Source organism: Tiliqua scincoides, chromosome 12 (genome assembly GCF_035046505.1).
Source record: "Tiliqua scincoides isolate rTilSci1 chromosome 12, rTilSci1.hap2, whole genome shotgun sequence".
In the NCBI taxonomy this organism is placed as follows: domain Eukaryota; kingdom Metazoa; phylum Chordata; class Lepidosauria; order Squamata; family Scincidae; genus Tiliqua; species Tiliqua scincoides.
In genome coordinates this window covers 2237688-2256460 of record NC_089832.1, presented here as the reverse complement: position 1 = coordinate 2256460, position 18773 = coordinate 2237688, and the positions used below count along the sequence as shown (strand labels likewise).

At 48.4% G+C, this 18773-nt stretch overlaps 1 protein-coding gene across 2 annotated transcripts in view; it reads right to left on the bottom strand.

Annotated features, from left to right (window-relative positions):
* Window positions 1-18773, bottom strand: part of DOCK11 (dedicator of cytokinesis 11) — a 101153-nt gene that overhangs the window by 50048 nt on the left and 32332 nt on the right. For both annotated transcript variants that reach the window (XM_066640257.1, XM_066640258.1), the window contains exons 15-30: window positions 16405-16527; window positions 15301-15377; window positions 13880-14070; window positions 13389-13454; window positions 12756-12848; window positions 11696-11819; window positions 11167-11288; window positions 9165-9248; window positions 7542-7631; window positions 6742-6860; window positions 5432-5501; window positions 5212-5337; window positions 4294-4365; window positions 2868-3014; window positions 672-755; window positions 429-540 (exon numbers count right to left, since the gene is read on the bottom strand). In XM_066640257.1, the coding sequence (XP_066496354.1) occupies window positions 429-540; window positions 672-755; window positions 2868-3014; window positions 4294-4365; window positions 5212-5337; window positions 5432-5501; window positions 6742-6860; window positions 7542-7631; window positions 9165-9248; window positions 11167-11288; window positions 11696-11819; window positions 12756-12848; window positions 13389-13454; window positions 13880-14070; window positions 15301-15377; window positions 16405-16527 (1700 nt within the window). The remainder of the gene's footprint in view (window positions 1-428; window positions 541-671; window positions 756-2867; window positions 3015-4293; window positions 4366-5211; window positions 5338-5431; window positions 5502-6741; window positions 6861-7541; window positions 7632-9164; window positions 9249-11166; window positions 11289-11695; window positions 11820-12755; window positions 12849-13388; window positions 13455-13879; window positions 14071-15300; window positions 15378-16404; window positions 16528-18773) is intronic.

The following is an 18773-nucleotide window of genomic DNA, read 5'->3' as shown; positions in this document are numbered from 1 at the left end:
AAAGCCTTTGGACAAAACAGGTGCTCCGCATTTTGTGATTACAGAGGGTCCTCCAGAGGGGATCAGTACCCTATATGGATACTGAATTCTGTGGATAATTCTGTGCATGAGAGATTGAAAGGGTCTGTATTCACACACCCCTACCTATTGACGGGACTGCTTTCCCCTTTGGAAATTAGCCAACATAAAAGCAGCAAGAGGGAAAAGAGTTGGTGGGTTTGAGGGGGGAAAAAAAGGTTAGAGGGGTGTCTAGTTTTAATATACCATATTTTTAGCACTGGTTCCATGCTTTGCTTCTTTTAAAATAACCCCACCTTTTGCCCCAAGGACGTGGTGGAATAAAGAAACCAAATAAAGGAAGACAACTTAGTACGGATCAATAAGATGTGAAAGGTGCGTCTTTTTGAGCCATCGCACGGTGTACTTACCCTGAACTCTCTGAAGCTTCGGTTTGGCAAAGGTCATTGGCAAATTCAGCGGAATGTAGTGCTCATGATTGCAAATTGCCTGCAGAAATTCAAACTTGTATTCCACCAGGAGCTGGATTTGGAGGGCGACAAACACACACACACACATGCACAAAGCATTAGATGTACCTCCTATGAAGCTTTAATGGGCTACGATAATAATTTCTCCACTGCCGCTAAGGTTTCATGAAATCGGATTCTTACCTTTGGGTCTTTGGGACTGAATCCTGAAATGTAGTCATTGATCAGTCTGAAGATGAATCCTCTGTCCATGAATGTCAAGCACCGCTGTGGAAAATCAAGGAGAGATCAAGGAGGATATTACTCATGAGAACGTGCCCCTTCACAATCCACTTTGGAATTTGGGCCAGCTTGGATTCTTTACAGTCTTCACTACTTTAAGACTTGCACTGGAAAACGTCAAGATTGACACGCAAAAAGTGGGGAGGGAAACATGGTGGTCTGACCCATGCCTAGATCCAAAGGCGGAATGTGGAGGCAAGAGTCCCCTTCCACTGTTGCCCCCCCTTCCCAAGGCAACGTAAGGCTCTCCTTGCTGGTCTTCTGAAGGTGTTTTTATTCAGTCTCGCTTTTATATAATGTTGTGTAGGCTTTGGTGGTTTCACATAACACTGTATGTGTTAGCATTAGTTTTTTTTTGTCATTTCACTGTGATTTTATTGTATTTTTCACTGTCACAAAAGCAGCCCCGAAGACCCTTGAGGGCAAGGTGGATGTGTGGTTATATTAGTAAAAAGAAAAGTAACAAACAACAAGATATAAGAACATAAGCCCGGCTGGATCAGGCCAAAAGTCCATCTCGTCCAGCCTCTTGCATCTCACAGAGGCCCACCAGATGCCTCAGGGAGCACAAGAAAACAGGAGACCTGCATCCTGGTGCCTCCCTTGCACTTGGCATTCTGAGGATACTGCTGGATTCTGGTATACTGCTACTGAACCTGGAAGTTCTATATGGCACTCGTAGCAAGTCGACTTCTCCTCCTCCAGGTATTTGTCTGGTCCTTTTTTCAAGCCCTCTAAGCACTGCCACATGCTGCGGCCGCAAATCCCCCAATTTGATTCTGCCTGGTGTGAAGATGGCTGCTTTCCCGTCAGTCCTGCGGCCGCCCACAGACTTCACAGGATGACTCTTCCTTCGGGCCTAACACTGTCCCTTTGGGCAGCTCCAACCCGCTTTCCTAGGATCTGTTTGAGATGGAGCAACTACAACCAGCCCCAGGATGCCATTTAAAAAGTGTGTTCTGGTGCTAAAAAGTTTGGGAAGCACTGCTCTGCCAGAAAATCTATAAGCTGCCCTTCAATAGAGAGTTTCCAGGAGGCCTAAAAACATTTTTATTCAGAATAGTTTTCGAAGATGGGTAAAGGTGGGAAACTCCTGGTGATCTTTTATCTGGTCTGTTGTTTTAATTGTGTATTTACATGTTTGCTTAGCTTGTTGTGTATGGACTTTTTATTTGTCATGTTGGCATCCTTTAGTCTCGGAAGACTATGGTATCGAGCTCTGAATGGTGGCTCTGGAACAGTGTCCTCTCCAGTGTGCGAAGCCTGGGTAAAGTAGATATGGAGGATAGACTGTTTCCCATGCAGCAAATCCCCCCTCTCCACGTCACTGAAATGGTCCAATGGAAAGGCAGAGGCCAATTCGGTTGGTTCCAGCGGCGTTGCAGGAGTTGCCAGAACGTGACTGTGTTCAGCCATGAACTGCCTCAGGGACTCTGGCTCCGGATTTTGCCTCGAGGTTGACTCCTAAAGCCTTTTCCATAACTGGATGTAGCCACAAGGCAGTGGAGGTTTGGGATCAGAGTTGTCCTTCTCTCAGATGAGCTGCCTTCCCAGGCTAACGAGTCCCATCTACCCAGTGGCTGTTTAGTCGCCTCTTACGACAAGTACAGACAAACTGAGGGCCTATTCTTATCCCCCAGTCCCCAGGGGAGGACCCCCCAGCCGAGTTATTTGTCACCACCTATGGGTTTTCCTAGTGCCTTTTTGAGATGGGACAACCACAACCAGTTGGCTCCTGCCAACCTAGCAGTTTGAAAGCATGTAAAAATTCAAGTACCACCTTGGTGGGAAGGTAACAGTGTTCCGTGTGCATAGTCATGTCTAGTCATGCTGGTCACATGACCCAGAAACTGTCTACGGACAAATGCTGGCTCTTCGGCTTAGAAACGGAGATGAACACCGCCCTTAGAATGGACAGGACTAGGCTTAACACCGGAGGGAACCGCTACCTTTACCTAACCACAACCAGGCTCAGGATGCCAAACGCAGGGAGTGGTGCTCTCCATCCAGCCCAGGCTCTTCCTTTCAGCTGTCTTCTCAGCTACTTTCCCTTCTCTTCCTCCCTAGGAGGAAAGAGAAGGAAAAGGCGCCACTGACCTTCAGGAAGTTGGCCAAGCTGAAACTGACGTTTCTGGACTCCTCCGGGATCTCGCTGAAGCGAATGTTCACGTGGGGGATGATTGCCAAGAGCAGCGAGTGCAGGATGTTGTTGTAGGACATGGGAAACCGCTGAGTCCTGGGGAGCTGAAGCAGACAGAATACGAGCTGCAGAACAGGCGCCTTCCAGAAAGTCCCCGGGACGGTTGGGAGGGTAGGGGCTCAGTGGGTAGAGCACCTGAGCTATTTGGAGACGCTGAACCTGAGGGGCTGAGAACCTGGGGCTTTTCTGAGGCAAAGAAGGGGCTCTCCCATCCCCTCGCAGCTCGTCCACTGAAAGTCCCCTGCCAGCAGCAATTCCTTAAAAGGAGAAGCGGCTCTTGGTTTCAGAGATAAATATGCAGCCTGACCTTGCCCGCGTATCTCAGTATTCACCTCATTTTCTCATATCCTAGCCTAAGCTTCCCAGGTGGCTGGCAGACAGTGTTCTCCTCGGTAGCGTAGCTATGGGGGTTAGGTAAGTGTTACAGGTGTGGCTCCAGTGGCAAGCAGGAGACGCCACCTAAACGGCATGTTGCAACAACTGCAACAATTACTCTGCTGCACCCCCCTGTAGCTCTGCCACTGACTCTCCTGACTCAGTGGCCCCAGATCTGCACAACAAAAATATACAGAGTGGTGTGGGGTGTTTTTTGTGCTTTTTTTGGCAGCAGCCTTGCAACTGTGGAACCCCCTCGCCCTCAAGGCCTCTCTATGCGGCCCTCAGGGAGCCCCTAGTCTCCAATGAGCCTCTGGCCCTCTGTAGTTTTGTTGGAGCCCACACTGGCCTGACACAACTGCTCTCAGCGTGAGGGCAACTGTTTGACCTCTCGCGTGAGCTGTGGGATGAGGGCTCCCTCCACTGCTTGCTGTTTCACATCTGTGATGCAGTAGCGGCAGCAAAGGAAAGGCCAGCCTCGCTTTGTGCAAGGCCTTTTATAGACCTTGAGCTATTGCAAGACCTTCATTTATTCATATAAGTTCATCTTTAATACATTCATTTACATAAATTTATTCAAATTTGAAATGTAAATTAATTCAGCCCCCGACACAGTGTCAGAGAGATGATGTGGCCCTCCTGCCAAAAACTTTGGACACCCCTGCTCTAAGTGGTTCTGGTCTAATGCTGCAACTGAGAGCAAAGAGAGGGTTGGGATTACCCACTCTGTGATGTGAGGAAGGGGCTCCTTTTGTTTTTAAAACTATATAAGAATATCAATAAACATTATCACAAATGTGTCTGTATGCTTTGGGTGTTAAAATGCTGTTTTGTCTTTAAGCCGATGTTGTCGCTGATGTTGACTGATTGAAAAATACACAGAAAAAGATTTTTAGGCCAGGAGACTGCAGTACCCCTGTCTCTCCTAGTTGCTTTTTTGGCTCTCACCTTGATCTTGTTCTCATCCAGGAGGTACAAAGCCATCGACTTGGCAAGAGCTTCAAAGAAGAACCACGAATACTGGAAAGAGCAAGACAAAATAAATGTAAGTGTTACGTGTCTGTCCCGCCTGTTCTTCTAAGCAGGGCCTCCAAGAAGAAATTTATTAGGGGGGGCAAAGTTTCTTTTGGGCCCCTTCCCAAAGGGGGAGGGGTCCATAAGAACAGCCCCGCTGGATCAGAGAGAAACAGAGTGCAGGGAAGGTGGTGACGAGGGCAGGCAGAATGGGGGGTGGGGAGGAGGTGAAACAGGGTGGGAGGAGGGTGGAACAGACGGAAAAGTCTTTGAGCCCAGATCAACCCAGCTTCCTGGTGCAGAGCCCAGGTCTACCACTTGCATGGCATCGGCTGCTAGATACGGTAATATGGAAAAACTAACACCCTCCTAAATCTCTCTAGAATCATTTAAACACAGAAAATCACTGCAGAAAATTAGCTTCCTTTAGCTCAATTAGCTCACAGTAGAATGGAAAGTGTCCTGTGTGCACCAAGTGTCCAGGTAAGATCAGAAAATGTAAGATCCCAGGAAATTTCTGGTGCCCCTCCTTTGGTTCCTGGGCCCTTTTTGACCCCGGGTCCAGGTACAAATTAACCCCTGCACCACCCTCTCTCATGCACCCTGCTTCCAAGATATTCAGGTCAGCATGTCAGGTCTTTATCCCTGCAAGAACTCTGACAGGGAGGTCACCGGGGGAGGGGGGAAAGAGAGAGACTGATCCATCCTGAAACAATTCAGACATTTCCCTGGTGCCAATAACTAGAGAACTCTCTTTTAATTCCATGTAAAGGTTCACGTACACACAAGGTGCTAGATAAGCAAGTAATGGCAACAAAGGCTTCAACTGACCTCCTCTTTCCTGTCTCTCACCTTTAGCATCTTATTGATGGCTAAGAAATCAGCGGACTGCCTGAGGATCGTCGCCATTGCGACAGCCAAGATTTCATGCGTCTGCTTCGTCTGCGCTGTGGCAGGCTTCTCGGGCCGGAAGCAGTACTGCAAAGAGATGCATTCACTGCTGTCAGTGGGGAGCCCCCTGGTCTCAGAGGAGAGGTTCAGGACACGGAGCAGAAGAACCTCCGCAGCTCACCTTGATGAAAGACCGCAGGTAGTGGTCCAGGCCTTCCTCGTGGCATCTGGACACGATGTGCAGGATGACCCTGGGAAGCAAGAGGAGTTGACACGAGAGACAGAACTGCAGAAAGTGCTTCCAGTCTCAGGTAAGAGTATTGACAAAATCTCATCTATGAGAGGAGTCAGTGAGGTCCCCTCCATCAGCTCTGCCTAAACCAATAGCCACTGGCTCCCCTACATCCAGAAACACCTCCTTCTATAGTAGTAGTGACCAAACCACAGTTCATGAGTCACATGTAGCTCTTTGATTATAGGACTCTTGGAAATATGCTGGTTGATATCCTTTTTGCATCACAATTACAGGTGTAACTTCAGTATCCTCTGATTGTGTATCCACTGATACTGAGGCCCACCTTTAAGTGTCTTGTAACAAGGAAAAAAGCACCAAAATCCAGAGTCCTACCTTTGCACTGTTAAATAATTAAAATTTCATTCCACTAAATTCCATTATTCAACCCATTTGGTGGCTGAATGCGGTATAGCGTCTATACCAAAGCACTCTGGGGCGACAACGGAGGAGCAAGAAACCAGGAAGTGGGTCTTTAAAACTATTTTTCCACTGATTTGGTATCCACTTATTTATTTATTTTAATCCACTGAGGGTTTCAGAACAGAACCCCAGTGGATAACAAGGCACAACCAGCAGTTTAAGGTAAATAGGAAATATTCAAGCTTTACAGTTATTTACTGGGTCTTAACTGAGAGTCAACTGGATTATAACTCAATGTGTTATGTTAACTTAAACACGTTTAAATGTTAATACATTTAATAACACTAAGGGCGCAATCCTAACTGCACCCTAGGCTCGCGCAAGTCCCATATAGACCAAATCCAGACACCTTCCTCCTCTTGGTGAACTTCATTCAATGCTTTCAGGTCAATGCGTTCCTGTTAACGTATTTCTTCCATTCCCTCAAACAACTATATGGGGATACTGTAAAATGCAGTCTGTTAATTCCATAGATTTCAAAATGCTCAATTGCCCGTTGTGAGTTCATGACTGCCGCCAGCTGAGTTAGCTAGGAAGCTCTCCTAAACATGAAGAGAGTTGGCTCCCATTTTCCTACAAGGACATCTGTATGCTGGAAACTGTTATCTGTTCCCATGGATAAGGCATACTGGCCAGGTTGCAGGAGATCTGTTTGCAAGGCCAAATGAAGAGACGCATTGACCATCAAGACTTGGATAGGCTAGGTTGCCTTAGCCCAGTAGTTCCTTGTGTGCCACAGTGCACGGTTTGGGTCCACTGGCTTAGCTCAAACTTACATGGTACAGTTGACGGCGATGTCCTCCTCTTGTGTCCGGGTGGTGAGGACTCTAAATAGTTGCACAAGAATCACAGGCAGAAACTGTATCATAACCTGGATCTCCATGGCGTGTAAGCACTAAAAACAAACATGCAGAACACACACATTTTTAGCGTCACATGTTAGGAACAGCAGAACAAACGCACAAAAACTACTTGGGACAAAAGCTTGGAAATTCGCAGGCATTTGGTCACATAGCCTGGGCTCCTGAGTACTAGAGCTGAATTGGGGACACAGTGGGGAGAAACTTGGAGTCAAATTCCAGATCAGCCATGGCTTCGCTGGACCAGGTTCAAAGCACTCCATCCACAAGACCTGCCCATTGGGCTGGTTTATATGATCAACAAATATGGTTAGTCTGGATCAGAAACACAGTGTGAGGAAACCCATTTCCCCCTCTCCCCTTCCCCTTTATGTCCTTGGTTCAGATACATTTATATCCTGGTTTGTTTGTTTAAACTATGGTTCTGTGGCTCAAGTAAAGCTGGGAACTGTGGTTAAACTGAGGTTACCAAACCAGAGACTCAATTAACATGTGCTAAAAAACAGAGTGGTCAAAAATAGCTTATGCTGTTGAAATCACAACTCCTTTGCCATGACAAGAAAAGTCAGAACTCACAAGAGCAATTTCATGAGTGTGACTGGGCCTAAACCCTTGAGTTTACCTTCCCCAATCCCTCATGCATCAATAGCTTTGCTGGGGGGGGCGGCGCACAGGATCAGGCTACAGAAATGGGCTGCCTGATGGTTGCTGCTCACCTTCAAATGTTTAATGAGTTCCCCGGGAACTTCTTTGGCACCTGCTTGGCTCAGCTGGCAATACTGGAAGAACTTATGAAGGTGGAGATCCTGAAAGAGTCAGAGAAGCTAAACTCACCAGCCTCTTTCACAGCCAGGCCATCTCAGTGGCTTTGCCAAGACCAACTATCCAACAGACTGACCACAGCAGTCAACTCTTTACTGTAGACTAAGGCTGCAATTCTGTACTCACTTTCCTGGGAGTAAGCGCCACTGAACACAATTAGACTTACTTTTGAGTAGACATGCCTAGGAAGGTGCTATAAGTACTTCAGGTCTAGGGCCAGTCCTTTAGGTGGCCTTAGGACTTGGTTGCCACTTTGGCTTCCCTTCTCACTCTGACAGAGACGCGGACAGTCCACCAAGTATGTGATGAAGACTTCCTAAGCTAGCCCCTCCAGAAGCTGTATTAGAGTAGAAATCCTGAAAACCTGGGTGGCTGCCTTAGAAGCGGCTTGCTGCTAGTCTAATGGCATAGACCAGGGGTGTCCAAACATTTTGGCAGGAGGGCCACATCATCTCTCTGACACTGTGTCAGGGGCCGGGAAAGGAAGAATTAATTTACAATTTAAAATTTGAATAAATTTACATAAATGAATATATTAGAGATGGAACTTATATGAATGAATGACGGTCTTGGAATAGCTCAAGGCCTATAAAAGGCCTTGCACAAAGCAAGGCCAGCCTTTCCTTCGCTGCCACTGCTGCATCACAGACATGAAACAGCAAGTAGTGGAGGGAGCCTTCATCCCACAGCTCAGGTGAGAGGTCGAACAGTTGTCCTCATGCTGAGAGCAGCTGCATTAAGTCAGTGCAGGCTCCAGCAAGTCTCTGGAGGGCCAGAGGCCCATCGGAGACTGGGGGCTCCCTGAGGGCCTGATTGGGAGCCTCCGAGGGCCACAAGTGGCCCCCGGGCCGGGGTTTGGGCACCCCTGGCATAGACTAATTTTGCAAGATGATACAAAGAAAGGTACAAATGGAGAAAATGGAACTTATCAATGTTGTTTTGGTACAGAACATCAGACGTGAGTGCTGATTTCCAGTTGTATAAAACAGGGAAGGTTTCTTGGCACTACTTAAGAATCCAAAGCAGGCCTATTGGATCAGGCCAAAGGTCTGCCTATCCAGCATCCTGCTTCCCACAGTGGCCCAACCAGATGACTCTGGGAAATCTAACAGAAGGCCGAGATAGCAGCACCCCACCCCTGCTGTTTGCCCACCCCCCCCCAGCCATGCCTCTAAACATGGAGGCTCCACTGTCTTGACAAACACAGGATGACAGAGCTGTCCTCTTTGAATGCAGCTAACCCTTTTTAGGGGCAACCAAGCCAGTGCCCACTGCCCGATTTGGGACACTGCATTCCACAAGGTAATTATGCATTATCTGCAGTACTTTGGTCTGTCCACTCTGGACCTATGGCCCTTCAGTTTCACTGGGTGACCCCAAATTCCAATGCTAAGAGAGTATTTTTTCCATGTCTCTTGTTATAAGCGAGCTTATTCTAGATTGGCCATCTATGGGCAAGTGACATGTCTTTCCAACTTCCAAGATAACATTGAACATGAAGGCCAAATTCCACTTACTTGCGGGTAGATGGTTGACTCCACGTGGAGCTTGATCCTGAAGAGGGGTTTGGCCCCATCTACCCATTTAATGTCAACATTTGGCTGTTGTGAAGGGAAGAAAGAAAATCTGTGTTTGTGCTTTGTAGGCTGGTTAAAGACATTTGTGATCCTTTACAAGGTCAGCTTTGAAGACGGCAAGAAAAAGTCTGGGAATTTCCATCCAAGACAGCTGATTTCAGTTCACCGAATCAAACCCAGTTCTATGCAGGCTGACAGCAAGCCTTGGCAGTCACTAGGAAATGCCATAAGAGCCCTGCTGGGTCAGAACAAGGTGGGGTGCATTTATTCCAGGACCCTGTCTCCCACAGTGGCCAACTAGGTGTCTCCAGGTAGTCCACAAGCAACAGAATTCCTCAGTTGCCTGTCTCCCAGTACCTGATATTCAGAGCCACACTGTCTCCAGCCATGGAGTTCCATTAAGCCATCATGGCAACAGCTTTAGGTAGATCCACGCAGGTGGGGCATGGCAGAGAGCTGCCAATAACTGCTATAGACAACAGCATTAACCAAATTGAAAAGCGGTATATAAATATTGTTGTTGTTGTTGTTATTGAACCCATTCACCCCCATTCTATAGCCAAGGAGCCCAAATACAGGTGCCCCCTGGTATCGGCAGGGGATAGGAACTCACATCTCCCCCCCACCGCCCGCAGCAACCAAAAACCACGGATAAAAGGGAACCCAAACTCACTGTTTTACCAAGGATTCTTTCTGGAGACTCTTCTAGGGAGTCTCCAGAGGCCTCTTCTGGGTCACACCGTTTGTGACTCATTCGACTGGCCTCTATGGGCCTCAGAATGACCGGCTGGAAACAACCAGCTGGTCAGACTGGAAGTTGCGTTCACAAACTGGACACTTCTGTGTTCACAACTGTTCCCTTCTGGACACTTCTGCAGGCCATTCGGAGGCTCACAGAGGTCAGTCGAATGGGTCGCTGGCCTGGCATGACCACTCCCAGGAAGAGACCAGAGTGCTTGGCAAAACAGTTAAGAAATGGTAATGGGCATTGGGGGGGGGGGCATGCAGAGAACCACGGATAACTGGATCCACGGATACAGGGGGATGCCTGTAGGGGCACTGAAGTAATTATGCAAATCAAATTTATTTGCCAATCTTTGCTGTGCAAAACGTATTCCAAATACAATTTGCAAATAATGTGGAAACTCAGCAAAGGTGGTGAAGGGTTTGACAAATGTCACACATTTTCATATGGACCAGAGTCACATTTTGAAAGAAGTACTGATCTTCTTTCTGATGCACTGATGCGCTGCCTCCGACGCATTCTCGGCATCACCTGGCAGGACAAAGTTCCAAACAACACAGTCCTGGAACGTGCTGGAATCCCTAGCATGTATGCACTGCTGAAACAGAGACGCCTGCGTTGGCTCAGTCATGTCGTGAGAATGGATGATGGGCGGATCCCAAAGGATCTCCTCTATGGAGAACTCGTGCAAGGAAAGCGCCCTACAGGTAGACCACAGCTGCGATACAAGGACACCTGCAAGAGGGATCTGAAGGCCTTAGGAGTGGACCTCAACAGGTGGGAAACCCTGGCCTCTGAGCAGCCCGCTTGGAGGCAGGCTGTGCAGCATGGCCTTTCCCAGTTTGAAGAGACACTTGGCCAACAGTCTGAGGCAAAGAGGCAAAGAAGGAAGGCCCATAGCCAGGGAGACAGACCAGGGACAGACTGCACTTGCTCCCAGTGTGGAAGGGATTGTCACTCCCGAATCAGCCTTTTCAGCCACACTAGACGCTGTTCCAGAACCACCATTCAGAGAGCGATACCATAGTCTTTCGAGACTGAAGTTGCCAACAAAAAAAAAAAACTGATCTTCTCAACTAGTCAGCTGCATACTACATAGGTCTGTGCAGCACATGGATGTGTATCTGGAACACACACCACCATGGACAGCAGCACAAAGTTCAGTACCACCCCCGATTCTTATGTCAGTCACCTCACCCTCCGGGCTTCCGCATCCCCAACATTCAAGTAGCCCGCAGGGAGATTGGCTGAAACTGGCAAGTGTTGTTCAGAGGTGATGATCTGACCGTCCTTCAGCAAAGGCAGCCAAGTGAAGCCAACTGTGGAGACAGCAAAGAGACATGGTTGCACACGTGTAATAGCCTGTTAAAAATACAGATCTGTAACGTTTCCCCAAATGCAGTCATGTACCATGGTAGCATCAAGTCTAATATATTAAAAATAAAATATACACTGAAATGAATGGGGACCCACTTGTAATTGGCTTGCGACCCACCTAGTGGGTCGTGACCCTCCGTTTGAGAAACACTGTTCTAGAAGCAGCCTGAAAGACACTGAGATGGCCGGAATGAATGGAATTTGCTACTTGCATCAGCCAACATGGGGGTCTTTTCAAGAGGTCAGAGAATGAATGGAATGGTTAAGTCACCCGGTTCAAACCCTCCCCCATCTCTTTCTAAGAACATCTATGATTGAACAGAGGCCTGAATCCGACTCACGCGCATACCTGTCGTCTCGACAGCATCCTGCTTTTTCGCCGTCCCCTTTGTGTTAATTTCACAGCTGACATGATAGAAGGTGAAAAGCAAATGGTGCTTTTGATGAAGGTGGATTGGAAGTTCGGTTTTAATCTAAAATGACATCGTGACAGATGACGCTGGATTTGCGGCTGCAGAACTCCTTCCCAAAAGGCCCTGCTTTCTTTCAAAAAGCAAAAACCACACGTCCCACTGCGTGTCGCCAAACCAAGCCAGTTCCGACACCTCCTTTGTGTTTTGAGTCATGCCCGCTGCAGTCGTCACGGGTGTCTGATATCAAAAGCGTTTCGGATGACAACAACCCCAAGTTTGGATGGGAAAGTGGAACAGCCAAGAGGCAGCTTGCTTTAAAATGTAATTTGCCATCTCCCCTCCCCAGCATGGGAGATTAGAATGGGGCACACGTCCACTAGGAAACGAAGACCTGGTCCAAGCCTCTCTGGCACCCAAGACCAAGAAAGCCTGGTGCCCTTCCATGCATGTTTTCAAAATATTATCAGATGCCCCACGCTCACTCATCTCCCCCTTTCCCTCAAGGGAGCAATGCCTCTGCTGCTGTCACCCCATGCACACCTCCACAGCCCCCAGCTGACCTCACGCTCCCTGCTCCCCCTCTTTGAAAAAGCAGCTGGGTAAGGCAGTGGAGGAGCACAGCTACTCAACTCCACCCTCCCCCCCAAACGGCCAGCTGGATCAGGAGAGGGTGGCTCAGGTGTGTGCAGAACAGATGAAGTGCTGCTGCATCTGTGAAAAATCGGAGGGCAAGGAGTCACTAGCTGGGGTGCGTTTTGCTGTGCATTCACCTGTGTGCTTCTGGAGCCCATCAGGACCAGCCTGTGTAAGCATTCGTTCTTTGTAATCATAAGCTGAACTAATTTAAAATGAAAGTTAACATCCTTAGCACGTGGAACTCCATAACCAACATCCCATTTTGTTGCTTTTCTGCACTTTGTGCAATCATGAGGGTGCGCTTAGCCATGCTCTGGTTTTGCTTGGACGTGCCCACGAGGCTCTGCCACCTGGCCTTACCTCGTCATAAAACTCTGGGTTCTGATTATGGTGCAACACACAAGCATAGGCGCTTGATGTCAGAAGGGGTCCTCCGGGTTTTCCGTAGAAGCACTGCAAGAATTAACACAAATAGTGGGGTGGTTAAGATAAGGGCAGGAGGTCTGGTCTAGATCGTTGAGCCTCCATTTGCCTGAAGGTAACATCCACAAGGTCGCCAGTTCGAGGCCACCGGCACCGTGCGACCTTGAAGCAGCTGACAAGCTGAGCCGAGCTATTCCATCTGCTCTGAGCATGGGAGGATGGAGGCCAGAATGTGAAACCAGATCAGAATGAAACATCTGAATTTGTTGTGGCTCTTGAAAGACAGAGCCTTCTTTCAATTGTAAAAATCCCTCCGGGGATTTATATTAGCCTGCCTATGTAAACCGCCTTGAATAAAGTCTTGAATAAAGACCAAGAAAGGCGGTATATAAATACCTGTATTATTATTATTATTATTATTAAGATAAACATCCCTGAAGCCACCTCCTGTACAGTTCATCGCTCATCTCCTTGCAGACAAACCCCCTTTCATGGTCTTCCTCCTGCTCTTATGAATGCCTGAGGTTCTTCTTTGGGATTCACCTTCTAAGGCACGACTTGGGAACATACCTTCAAAGGTCTGGAGTCTCCTTCATCAGAATCTCTGAACTCCACACGCACAGCAATGTTTCTTGCCTAAAAGGGGAGGGAAGAGGATCTGAAGTCAGAAGGAACCGTTTCCCGCCTGTCTCTCCCCATCTTTTCCCATCCTTTCTGTTCCAGCAATGGAGTATTTGACAGTGGCTGGGGAACTTGAAATGCAAACACTTCCTGTTCAGACCCAGTGGCCCCAATTAGTCTTTCCCCTCACCCTCCCAAACTGTCCTCAAAACAACCCTGCAAGGTAGGTTTGCCTGGAAGATCATGATTGCCCAAGGTCACCAAGTGCGCTTCATGGCTGAATTGGGAATTAAGCACAACATCCTTATCCAAAGTTCTAACTACTAGCTCCAGTTCCACACTGCAGCTCTATCACCTACTGCACATTTGAGCTGTGCTGGGGATCGGAAGGTGGGACTCAGATCCCAGATAAATAAAGATTAAATGTTTCAAAAACTCACCTTTGCAAACGTTTTCTGGCTATCATATTTCAAGTGCAAGGGGTATACATAGAGCTGGTTTTTGTAGATGGTGAAAGGACAGCAGTACTTGGCGATCTCAGGGACAAACTCTTCCACCTCAACTGCAAGACCAACGCCCTGGTCCTGTTTCTCAAAGGGCTTGATGGGAATGTAAGAGGCCGTGATACAGTCTGGAAGGGAAACCAACATGCCTGCCTCAGTATTTGATCAACATACAGCACAGCCAACAAAGGGCAGCTTTAGCCTGCTGGTACAGACGTCATCCTTAATCATAGTTAGCGTCAAACATGGTCTGTTGCCTTAACCCTGGTTAAGGTCCTAAAGCTACTGTGGCATCACAAGCATGGTCATTATTATAGATTGGTTTCATTCCTATTTAGGACAAGATGACGCACTCATGGGCAAACTTCACTTTCCTCCCAGGACTGAATCTACCAGACTGGCCCTTGGTAGGCATGATATGTGACCTTACTTAAGCGTTAGGAAGCTCAGGGAAAAGGGAAAACTGCACTCATTGAGAAAGTTCTCAAGATTGCTTCTACTGGAGTGGGCAAAAGACGACTCTGCAGGAAGGTGCTTGCCACACCCCCTGAAGCAGGCAGAGGGGATGCTCTCTGTTCAATGGGAAAAGTGACAGCATCCGCCCTTAAGTCACAGCTCTAGAATAGGGGTGTTAAGGCCTGAGGGCCAGATGCAGCCCTCTGAAGCTCTTTATCCAGCCCTTGGTCTCTCCCAGCACTACCACCAGGGGATCTCAGCTGCTGAGCTGTGCTGAGATATCACTGTTGAAAGGGCAGCACACATGATAACTGGGTTCTCCCATATCTTGAAAATATGATCAAGATTTGCGTATTTTCTCTTTTGTCATTGACAGCTAAGTGAAAAAGTGCTTATTTCAGGCCATGACCTGCTCAATGACATCACTTCCTGCCCAATGACATCACTTCCAGCCCTCAGCAGGCATCATGAATGCAATTCAGCTCACTTTTTGAAACGAGTTTGACAACCCTGCTTTAGAATGCTCTGAAAATGCTCTGTATAGGTGTATGACCCAAGCGTGGGGCTACACGGAGACCAATGAAAAGAACCACAGTTAAAGAGCAGCTACAAATCAGGGGGTGACCACCCTAGTTTGAAGTGGGTCTGCAAAGTGGGTTTAAGACTTGTTACACCAAAGTTAACCACAGTGAAGGCTGTTTGCCAGCCTCTCTGTGCGGAGGGTGACTTCTGGGTCTTGTTGAAGTCTCCCTACGAATACCCACTGGAAACAGCGCTGAGCGTGACAAGTTAAACCACGGCAACGATCCAAGAATATTCTAAAATAATTCTGAACAGATTACAGTCAAAGCAACATAGGCAAAGCTAATGCTTTTTCCTCCCCCTCCAACCCAGTTCCTTACTCGCAAAGTCCAGCGGGACGCACTCTAAAGTGATGTTTAATTGGCCAGGGATCACCTGCAGTTTTGTCTTCTCTGGTCTGCAGAAGAAGGAAACAAAAACCATTAAGGCAAAATAGCCAAGAGGAACACCACATCCCCCCCCTCCCACAGACACTCATGACTGAACAGAGTTCAGAGGGGAGCCACTGTCTCCCCTACTTCTTCCTCCCTGCCTGCGAGCCCCATGCCCCCCCATGCCCCAAGTGCACCAGCACAGTATTTGCAGATAAGGAAAACAGAGTCACCTATAACTAGAGGGGAGTGGCAATTCTGCCCCTTACAGATAAGCAAATTAGCATATAAAGAGAACTGACTGCAATTGGTGTTTTCCAGGCACTGTTAAAAAATGGATGTCACAGCAAGTCCGTGGTTTGCACTAAACAGAAAATAGGTCCTGGAATCCACACACATGATGAGAGGAAGGAGTGGAAGAGACACACAAGCACTGCCCAAGGCCCACTCATGTGTCTCTAGTCTAAACCACAACAAATGAAGCCCAAAATGAATTCTGGTGCAAACGCAGCACTTTGCAGAAAAAAAGATCCAAATTGCTTTAGAATCTTCTCACTCTTGGAACAATGAGGGTTAAAAAAACAATGGCAAAAATAACCCAGGCAAACCAGCACTACCAAAGGCCCAACTCTCACCAAGGCTGCAGACCTACACCTGGAACGTGTCACTGCAGATCCACCAGGAGGGGGGGTTTCCATGCAATAAAAGTCACTGAGCACCAAACTAGCAGGCCAAAGAGGAAGGTTCCAGCCCGGCCTTCTCAGCACAAGGAAATTTTCTGGTGAGCCACCAGCTGCTCTCTGAAGCGGCACTGCCCAGAAACAGGAGAATCTCCTCAGTGACAAATAAGCTGGAGCCAAGTCAACTCTGGATGGTGATGGGACTGGCTCCAGGATTCCAAACCTGCCCCAACCCAGCAGCACAATCTGACTTTCCACTCCTCTGAAGTTCACTGACACTTATCTCCAGTAACGGAACTCAAAAGGGATGATACCTGGGCAAAAAATCTGGACAGCAGACCCCAGGCTGGCCCCCCGCCTCCAAGTCACTTACTTCTTAAACTCGGCCAACAGCTTGAGAAGGTCCTCGGCAGACAGTCGGCTGCTGTCCTGCTTATAGAGGGGAGAGAACTTCCCTTCAAGGTCCAGAGTGCCCTGAGAGTCTTTGAAGACTGGCCTGGAGAGAGAAAGGGTGACAGAAGGCACACGTGTTTAGAAGCCCCTCTGAGAAACAGTGCAAGGCCTCTCAAAACCTCCCGGGTCTTCCCTTGGAATTCAGGGAATTCCTTTTGAGGAATGGCGAAAGTATTTAGGGCTTTGCAGTACGGCAAGAAATCTAACCAGGAAGGGACACAGCAAAGGTTTATGGCAGTGGGACAACAGAGGAGGAACAGGATCAAAGACAGCTGAGAGCTGGTAGCAAATACATAAGACAGAGAAGCTGCCAGGAAGACAGCTGTGCTCCTTTGTTGGGGAGTTCTCAATGCATTTTGCTAACATCCTTTCATGAAAAGGATGCTTAATTTCTGAGCCTGCATGGCAGACAACCTGCAAAAAGAAGACCAACCCCAGCAGCTGCTCTATCAGGCCCTTTGCTTGCAAAGGCCTTGCACGGGATGGAGAAATAGATGGCATAGCTAGAGGGGGTGCAAGGCACTAACTCTTACAGGGAGCCACACCACAGCACGCAGAGGCCCTCTCCCTTCCTTTGGAGCGAGGCTCATGCCTCCGTTTTTCTCCCACTGCCTGGAATGGCTCTGGAGGGGAGGGGAGGGGTTGCTTGCATGCTGTGATGAGACTCCCTGCAAGACTGGGGGAAACATCCCCCCTGTCTGATGGCAATAGACTGAGGACAGGCTATGTGTCTAGCGATGGATGTTCCACCAAACTCAAAGGCAGTCTATCTTTGGATACTGGGGAGCAAGTGCTTGTGAGCTTGCAACCAGCACCCCTGGTTGGCCACTGTGGGAAGCAGAATGCTGGATGAGGTGGACATTTGATTCTTGGAGAAAGATTCCTCTTTGGGCTAAATCTCTGTGTTTTCTCACCTCGAATTTTGCTGGAGGTGGTTGCAGTTTTCCAGCTGGCCACTAGGGGTCAGGCTGCCACCAAAAGCTTTTGCTCAACTAGGTGTGATTTAGACTTGGTGAAGAAGGGGTGCTCTGGAGCCTGGGGTGGGCAAGGAAGGGTATGTCAGCAGGAGCGGCACTGCCCTGGCCAACGGCCTGCTGTGTTCTGCCAAGGCTACTCAAGAGGAACTTGATGGTATTGACTGGGAAGCGCCATCATGGCGCAATGCAGGGGTGTCAAACTCATTTCATACAGCATTCATGTATGCTGACATCAAGGAAGTGATGTCATTAAGCAGGTCATGGCCAGCAATAAGCACTTAGGAACTTGTTCGCTGCAAATGACAACAGAGAAAATACGCAAACCTTGATCCTATTTTTCAAGTTATGGGAGAACCCAATGATTACACAGGCTTGCCTTTCAATAGTGACACCGCGGCACAAAAGCAGCTGACGGTAGTGCTGAGAGAACACTATGTTTGACACCCGTGGTGCAGTGGTTCAGGAGATGGATATCAAACCCCTGCGCAGCGATGAAGCTTCCAGGGTGACCATAGGGCAGCCACTCTCAGCCTTACCGACCTTTCAGGGTTGTTGTGAGGACAAGAGGAGGAACTATGCACACCACCCTGAGCTCCTTGGAGGAAGGAGGGTATAAAAATATGTGAAAAACAAGTAAGTGCTGGTGCCACCCAGAAGTTCTAAGAAAGCAAAAGTATCCGTGATTGAAGATACCTGACACACGTTGGCATGAGCAAAGCCAGCTGTGCCATTTGGTGGAGGAAAGTGACAAGTCTCTCTGTAGCCCAGTCTTAAAGCATTTAAGCACCACGTTGAGCTTGGCCTGGACAGCCCCCCCCCCCCAGGAACAATGCTCTGCAATGCTCTTTCCAGCACTGGCACAGTGGTGCCAATGGGACATGTGCTCCATCCTGCAGTTGGGTGCCACTCATGGAGGCCTCCTCAAAGTCAGGGAATGTTTGTTCCCTTACCTCAGAGCTGCGTTGCCAGCACTGACATCATGTTGGCAACCTTCAGTCTGGAAAGACTCTGGTATCGCGCTCTGAATGGTGGTTCTGGAACAGCGTCTAGTGTGGCTGAAAAGGCCGATTCGGGAGTGACAATCCCTTCCACGCAGGGAGCAAGTGCAGTCTGTCCCTGGTCTGTCTCCCTGGCTACGGGCCTTCCTTCTTTGCCTCTTAGACTGTTGGCCAAGTGTAGGATTGTGCCCTTAAAAGATGTCAGAAACAGCAGCAGAGACATGGCTGGCTTAGGGCTGGTGGACAGAACAGACACCAAGGGAAGGAGATGGCTGGGCTCCACCAGAGCATCCATCCAACAGAAAGGCAACACG